General features: G+C 51.4%; 1 protein-coding gene across 1 annotated transcript; it reads right to left on the bottom strand.

Moving 5' to 3' along the window:
- Positions 1-584: 584 nt before the first annotated feature.
- On the bottom strand, positions 585-5,249 carry LOC310918589 (keratin, type I cytoskeletal 14-like). Its single transcript, XM_083877492.1, has 8 exons — positions 4,460-5,249; positions 2,751-2,833; positions 2,322-2,478; positions 1,900-2,061; positions 1,687-1,812; positions 1,381-1,601; positions 978-1,027; positions 585-792 (listed from the first exon to the last, which is right to left on the bottom strand). Exons 1-8 carry the CDS (start codon positions 5,213-5,215, stop codon positions 695-697), a joined length of 1,653 nt encoding a protein of 550 aa, XP_083733618.1. The 5' UTR covers positions 5,216-5,249; the 3' UTR covers positions 585-694.
- Positions 5,250-7,908: the final 2,659 nt, after the last annotated feature.

The following is a 7,908-nucleotide window of genomic DNA, read 5'->3' as shown; positions in this document are numbered from 1 at the left end:
GGGCAGCATGAGTAGCCCTGTAAGTTTTTGTGCCTGATAATGTGATTTAAAGACAGTCAAAAGAGACAAGCGGGCCTGTAGGGATGAGGTTTGCCGACTGAGTGGGCACTGGGGTCATGTCTCAGAGAGAACACCTGAGAGCAGCAGTCTTGCTGAAGGCATCTAAGTTCAGCTTACAGGAGAAAGTGACTTTTTATGATCCCAAGAGTTAGAGAACTGAGCTTTATTTTGTTGGCTTTAATTATCAGTCATGCGGCACATTGACCTCAAACCTCATCAGTCCATAGTTGCCTTCATTTTGTGTCACTGCCACAGTTTATGTCTTAGCCAGTCCCAAGTATTTACAAGCACTGAGTTCATTAGAAAAAGCTGTCTCCAACCCTGTCCCTCCAGGTGGAACCCATATCCCTCCATTTCCCTTCTCAGTGGCTTGTTGTGGTTTCTTAGGACTTTCCCTAGCATGAACACAGAACCTGGAGGCTTTGAGGGATCATGTGTCAGTGACAGACAAGTCTGCAGTTGCGAGCAAGGAGAAAAAGCTTTATTAAGTGTGTCCAGGATCACCTGCATGGAATGAAGGCAACACGGGCGGGAGAGCAGGTGAAGGGAGCATTCTGGGACACAACCTGGCCACGCTTGGCCTCAGGCACTTCTTGGCTCAGTTTGCTGCTCTCCTGAGCAGCCAGTGGCTGTCCTAGCGAGTGGTGAGTGCAACCTGCTCCCGGGAGGAGACCACCTTCCCGTCCTGCACCTCCTCAACGATGGTGCGCACCTGGCGGGATGTCGTTGTGACTGCAAAGGAAAGGGGGAAAATTATTCACGGCAGGGACAGAAATTTCTTAAAACATTATCAGATATTGCACATTCTTCAAGACTTGGGGGAAATTCCACAAGGGAGTGGAAAATGCTGCTTTAAACAACCCTGCTTTGACTGGGAAGGGGAAAGACCCAGGTTGAGGGGAAAGGTGGGTTCTTACCATCTCTGCCAGAGTGTGAGGACATGGCGGAGGAGTACTGGGAGGAAATGCTACAAGAGAAGCAAAAAACCAAAGAAATGTTAGGCACAAACATTGGTTGTCGCTGCTACACAGGCTCTGTGCTCAGGCAGGAGGAAAACAGAGAAGGCTCATGGAGATAAAAGTGCTGCTCCACTTGGCCTTTCCTGAGGGATGGAGGAGCCACGGCCCTTTCTAGCAGGGAAAGAGACCCAGTGCAGCATCCCACTACAGCCAGACTCCAGGGACAGAGCACTGGGCATCCACAGCTGGTGTGAACAGAGAAACCAGCCTTGAAAGCTACGACTGGCCTGAAGCCCAAGGCATTTCATGTCTATCAACCCATCTCCTCCCACCCGCCCTCCCAGCAAAGCCCCTCACTCACTGGGCATCCTCGCCCTCCAGGAGCCGGCGGTACGTGGCGATCTCCTGCTCCAGGCGGCACTTGACGTCCAGCAGGACCCTGTACTCGTGGTTCTGGCGCTCCATGTCGCAGCGCAGCTCGGCCAGCTGCTCCTCCACACCAGTGATCAGCATCTGCAGCTGGCCCAGCTGGGTGCTGTAGCGCGCCTCGGTGTCGGCCAGGGTGCCCTCCAGTGCTGCTTTCTGTGGGACAGGCACGGGGCTGGGCTCAGGGGGGTGCCTGGGGTGCCCTGCATCCCCCGCCCCACCAGCAGCCCAGCCCTCGTACCGTGCTCAGCTGTGACTGCAGGTCGATCTCCAGGCTCTGGATCGTGCGCCGCAGCTCCGTGATCTCCGTCTTGCCGCTCTGCAGCTGCTCCGTGTTGATGGCCACCTCCCGGTTCAGCTCTTCTGTCTGCACAGACCCAAAGCCGTGCCCTCAGAGCCCTGGCAGCAGCCACAGCCCCAGCCCTGCACCCCCTGTTCGCTGCCAGCTCCTCACCTTGGTGAAGAACCACTGCTCGGCGTCCCTGCGGTTCTTCTCCGCCAGGCTCTCATACTGCTCCCGCATCTCTGCCAGGATCTTGGTGAGGTCGATGCCAGGAGCAGCGTCCATCTCCACGCTGATCTCTCCACCCACCTGCCCGCGCAGGGCATTCATTTCCTGACACAAAAAAAGAGACACAACACATGTCAGAGTGACATGGCATCTTCCCATCATGAGAATTTCTTATTTGCACCCAGCAGAGGAACTCCATAGACCTCCTGGAGGTCCTGCCTGAAGGGATTATTTCTCTCTCCTTTCCTGCTAGAGTGTCTCCTGACAGCCCTAACTGCAGAGACTCCTGTGTGTTTGGCATAACTGTTTCCCTGGTGCACAAGGAATGTTTGTAGTTCCCAGTATGAGCCCAACTCTGTGCTCACCTCCTCATGGTTCTTCTTCAGATAAGCCAGCTCCTCCTTCAGGTTCTCAATCTGCATCTCCAGGTCGGCTCTGGACAGGGTCAGCTCATCCAGCACGCGGCGCAGGCCGTTGATATCGGCCTCCACGCTCATGCGCAGAGCCTGCTCAGACTCAAACCTGGGGACACACACACAGTTGCATACACCCACCTGATACAGCATTTTTCTCGTCTTTCCTTCCCCAGCTCAGTGTATTTTTGCCAAGAATCCTTAATTCAATGTGTGTGCACAGCTCTCACAGTCCAGAAATATCAATGCTGTGCCCAGGAAAAGATGAACTATTCCCAAATGTCCCAGTTCAGTGGAGCAACCCCAGGTGCAAAAAAAGCACCTTGAACAGCCAGGCTTTTCCACCTTTTTCACAAAAGCTCTCGGAGGTGTTGGACTCACTTGGTTCGGAAGTCATCTGCTGCCAGCCTGGCATTGTCGATCTGCAGGACGATGTTGGCATTTTCAACAGTTGCAGAAAGAATCTGATGGGGGATAAGTGAAAGAGTTAAAAAGTCGTTTCAAACACTGTGAGTGATCCCATCTAGGGAAGAACTAGAGCAGCACTGGGTCTCCTGCCCATGGGGCTGAACTTCCATGTGGGCTCTGCAAAGAGGGAGACGGGGTGCTCATTTCCATCTCCCATTAGCAGAGACCCACATTGTTCCTCTGGGAACACTGCCATGGGCACATGGCCCTGCCCAGGTGGCACCTCCAGGTGCTCACACCATGCTGAGCCCTGGCAGCACTCCAGGCTCTGGGAATGGGAGCAGCCCAGCTAAGAAGGAAAAAAGGGTTGAGGAAGGAAGGAGTGCCTTGTGCCTGCCTCATTTGGCTTTCATAATTACACCTGAGGTGCAAGTATTTGCTCTGCGATTATGAAAATGATTGGCCATTTAGTGAGCAGGAATTTCTGTAGCCATGAGCTAATGAAGAGCTCTGAGTTCTCCTGCTTCAGGGAATATCCAAGGAATAATCCAGGAATATTGATGTGGTCATTTCCCAGTTGAGAGGGGAGAGGGAGGGAAGGATCTGCCTTCCCCTGGATCAGGAGCAGAAGGTTCCTGTGAGACACAGCACTTCATCACTCAAATCCAGAGACAGCTCCTGCCTCCAGATGTTTCTGTGCTTCATCAGAGCACATTGACATGCTGAAATCTGCAGAGGAGCTTCTTGCATCAAGGCAAGCCCTTTCCCCCCCCCCGGGTGAAGCCAAAAAAATTTTAGGAATGCGAGTTCCCCCCAGGGGCTGACCCTGCCCCATTTCCCAGGAATTTACTCTCAGAGACCAGGTATGTCATTGCCCAACCACCCACACCTCATTCCCTCAGTGAACCTGAGCTCACTCGGGATGAGTGATAAGGGCTGAGGGGGGGCAAGTAATGGCAGGCAGGGAGGGGTGGGCAGATTCTGGTGTTTTGGCTGAAGAACTTCTGTTTAAAATCATCCAGGGAGCTGCTATGAATAAAGAAATTACCTTGGCCATGATTTCATCTGCTGCATTTTAGAGCAGAACACACACTTGATTTCAGCACCTACCACAGTCCAGTGTGTTCCAACCATGCAGTGGGCTCTGTGTCTGTAACTCCCAAAACACAATCATCCCACAGGACAGTTTCCTTCTATTTTAACCTCTACCTTTAGCCTCCTCGAAGTGTAGGGAAAAAATCTGATTTGTAGGGTATTTGTGAGAATGACTATTCATCTCCATCTGCATATCACTCAGCAATGAACAGGGCCAAGAGATAACAAGTCCCTGCCTGCTGAGAGCTCCATCAGGAGCCAAACAGGGAGCAACTATGGGGCACAAGTAGTAAGAATGAAGGCAGGAGGTGACAGTGTGGCAGCAAGTAGCATCAGGTAACCTGAATTACTGTCTGACTCCTTTCCTGCCCCGTCTATCTCCCTACACTGGAACAGTCAACAGAAACCCCATTCTGGTGCCTGGTGATCTGCTGTTCATAGTGACTGTTATTCCAAAGTTCTGGTTTTCATTTCAAACTAATTACCTGCTATTTGATAAGCCTCTTCCCTCCAGCTGTTAGGAACAAGGTCATCTCTTTACAAGTGACTTTGATGCAGATGTCACTGTGTTAATCTCAGCATCCTACCTTGTTCCTGAGCTCCTCGATGGTCCTGTAGTAGGGGCTGTAGTCACGGTCAGGACCAGGTGCCTGCTTCTTGTACCACTCCCTGATCTTCACCTCCAGGTCGGTGTTGGCCTCCTCCAGGGCTCGCACCTTGTCCAGGTAGTTGGCCAGGCGGTCGTTGAGGTTCTGCATGGTCTCCTTCTCCCCCGCCGGCAGGATGCCGTCACCGCCTCCAAAGCCTCCTCCAAAGCCGGCCCCAAAGCCGGCCCCATAGCTGCCCCCAAAGCCCCCGCCTGCGCTGCTGCAGTAGCTGCCCCCAAAGCCACTGCCGAGCCCCGAGACCACGCGCGAAGAAGAGACGGAGTAGCTGCCGGAGCCGCCGTGCACGCTGGGGGCCCTGTACCCTCCTCCCCCGATCCGCACGGAGGAGATCCTGCTGGAGCCTCCCCCCAGGCTCCCGAATCCCTTGAGGGAGGTGGAGGAGGAGTATTGCCTGACACTGGTGCTCATGCTGGAGGCTGGAGGTGGAGAGAGAGGCGGCTCGGGCAGTGCAGCAACAGCAGCAACAGCGAGTGTTCTCTCCCCTGCCTCGGGGCCCTTTATAGCCCGGCCAGGAGGCGTTGCCACTTTTTTTTTTTTTTTTTTTTTTTTTTTTTTTTTTTTTTTTTTTTTTTTTTTTTTTTTTTTGCATTCCCGACGATTTTCATCACTCATCAAACCTGAGCCAAGTTCCAGAATCGTCATTTTTGCCTTTGTTCTATCCATGCTTTTTGTCATATTCCACTAGAAGCTTTTTCTCTTACAAAGAGTGTCTTTATGCTTCTTCCGTTTCCAAGTAAATTGTCGGGTGTGATTAAAAGAAGGACGCTCCTTGCTCAGGGCTATGATTTAATTCCCTCTGCACTGTGAGCTTTGAAACAGAACGGTACAGGCAGCATTTGAGGGAGTAGCTCAGCATCTCTTTTACTGAGGCTTTTTGTCCCAGCTACAGTTTCCTGTCCCTGCCTGGGCTGCACTCACACACCTGCAGAGACAGCAGCCGTATTGTGAGGCCCTAAATGCACCTCCAAAGCCCCGTGAGTACAATGGTGCTGGAAGGCACTTGGCTCCCAATCCTGGAAATACAAGTCCGCTCCTTTATCCGCAGGGAGAGGGATGATCAGTAGTGAAAAAGCAATGAAAAGGGAATTTGTGCTCCAGGGCTCACTGGAGTCTTCACTTAAGAGACCACCCAAGAGTGGGGGACTGTGGAAAGGTAATAGGATGGTTTGTGTTCTTTGTGAACGAGCACAGAGCTGACAGGAGCACAGCTCAGCAGCTAATGCCAGTGATCTCTTCTGTGATGGACAATTTTGTCAGTTGTGACCAGGCAGGACAACTTCACTGAGTTTGGAATTTACAGCTCCCGCATGAACAGAACTTCAGGAGAGACAGAGATTGTCTCCGGCAAGCAAAAAGGCTCCAGAACTGAGCTCAGTGGTGTGGTTGGTTGGTTGGTAGTCAGGCCATGCTGTCACCTCTTTGTGCTGACCCACAGCACGGGCAGGACCCACCAATCTGAGTGTCTCTGGCTCATCATGCAGGGTGTGGAGGGGAAGGGATTGCTCATGTGTGCACACGGTGGATTGTTGAGCTGTCTCCACAGGCAGGCCCCAACAGCCCCTTCCCAACAGCCAAATTCTTCCTTAGATCATTTGCCAAAGGAGGGGAGAGAGGGTATGGAAGGAAGAACAAAGGTACATTGCTGAGGAGCTCAAAGGGCACAACTCCCTCCCCTCCATCTGCCGAAAGCTGGAGACAGTACAGGAGTGGGATGTATCTTTGGAATATCAGGAGTTGGCTGCTATGCAGAAGTGGTTCCCTATCTTCCCATTTGCCACTGGTGAATGGAGACAAGTCCGTGCAACTTGGAGAGCTGGAGGATCGGAGTCTCTGCTGTGCTGGCTCTGGGCATTTCTGTCCCTTGGAGTCAGCGTGTTCGTGTCGTGTGAGCACCGGGCACGGGGCCAGGGGACGCCCACTCATCCTCCCCAGGTGCAGATGGAAAAGTGCGGGGGCGGCCGGGACATGTCGCTCCCAGGAATGTGCTTCGTCCCCATGTTCATTTCCTCACCTTTGCCCAGGCAATGCTGTGGTTTGTCCTCTCTGATTGCAGCAATGATGTGGGGAAAGGGGAATGTCAGACACAGAACCGGTACAGAGCCCCTGTGTGAGTCCAAATGCTCAGCCTTGCCCTGAGTGAAGCCCCTCAGAGTGGCCCAGGTGTCACATTGTCACACAGTAACTTCATCACAGTATGTGTCACACAGGTGATTCACTGCTCTTCCTGTATGGGGAATTGCCTTTTCTTTCATCTTTGTTTGCCATTGAACTGCTATGTTATAAAAACACACATTGCCCAGAATATCTGTGATAATTTGGTAATGCCACAGGGCAGCAATTAAAATCATGAGCATTAATTAAGACTTTAAACTACATTAACCACCTAAGGATGTTATTTCCATGACCTCCCATTGAACACAACCACAAGGACTGCATGTTGTTTCTATCACACTCTTTGAAGTAAAGGCTGAGTATTAAATCAGATCCTGCCTCTGTTCTTGAGCACATGCACACTGTGAGCCCATTTTTAATATATTTCAAAATCAGAATTCCAGTTCTATGGCATAACAGCAGCTTCATGGCAGCACAATGGTGTTTAAACATATGTTGGGGCCTTACGTTGGGGGAAAATGGAGAAGTTATGGCTCCAAAATTACATATCAGCAGATGCAGATGCTACCTAGATGAAACCACTTCCCTCTTTTTATATGTTTATAAAGTTTGCCCTGAAATCAAATTATCATAGAAAAGTTCCCTAAAATGAGCTGAAAACCACACATTAATGTCTGTTTCTAAAGTGGTCTTTTCTGTTAGAGGAATTGACTGTTGCCTGAGAAGTCAAACCATCTTTCTGGACTAAATTCCCACTTTCTGAGACCTGCCTCAAGCTGCTGCTGCCTGTCAGTGTGAGCCAACCCTGCAGCTCCCTCCTCGGTGGGGTTTCCTAAGGTCAGGGCTAATTATTAATGCTCAAGGCATAAGGATCTGTTTTCCACACCTCCCTCACACTGTGCAGTAGCAAGGAATAATTAAAGCAGGAGATTTCATTAGCAAAGTGTTATTTGTTGTTTCTATAGGAACACAGGTGTGCCCAGACTTTTACAGAAGGAAAATATAAAGCAAGGGTGAATTCCAGCGAAGCACCTCAGCATCCCTGCACAGGGTGTTACAAGGGCAACAGCCAGAGGGGCACAGGCATGGCAGGGGCCTCGGAGGAACTGCAAGAGGTGTTGGTGGTCCCTGCACCACCCATGGGGACAATAGGGTCCCTAAGAGGTGACCTGGAATGGGGTGTGGCCATGCAAGCTGTGTCTGTCCCAATCTTTCTCAGGCATCTGATCTTGAGTCATTCAACCCTGTCTTTCTCC

This window comes from Zosterops lateralis, assembly GCF_965231275.1.
Source record: "Zosterops lateralis genome assembly, chromosome: 24".
NCBI classification, from domain to species: Eukaryota; Metazoa; Chordata; class Aves; order Passeriformes; family Zosteropidae; genus Zosterops; species Zosterops lateralis.
Note: the sequence above shows the minus strand (reverse complement) of the source record. Positions and strands in the feature narration are given on the sequence as shown.

Excerpts from the sequence above, each read along its gene's own strand:
- LOC310918589 (XM_083877492.1), bottom strand. The coding sequence starts at position 5,215 with ATGACAAAAAGCATGGATAGAACAAAGGCAAAAATGACGATTCTGGAA. Across the intron at positions 2,062-2,321 it reads TGAAGAAGAACCATGAGGAG|GAAATGAATGCCCTGCGCGG; the intron begins GTGAGCACAGAG and ends TTTTTGTGTCAG. Across the intron at positions 1,602-1,686 it reads TGCAGTCACAGCTGAGCACG|AAAGCAGCACTGGAGGGCAC; the intron begins GTACGAGGGCTG and ends CCTGTCCCACAG.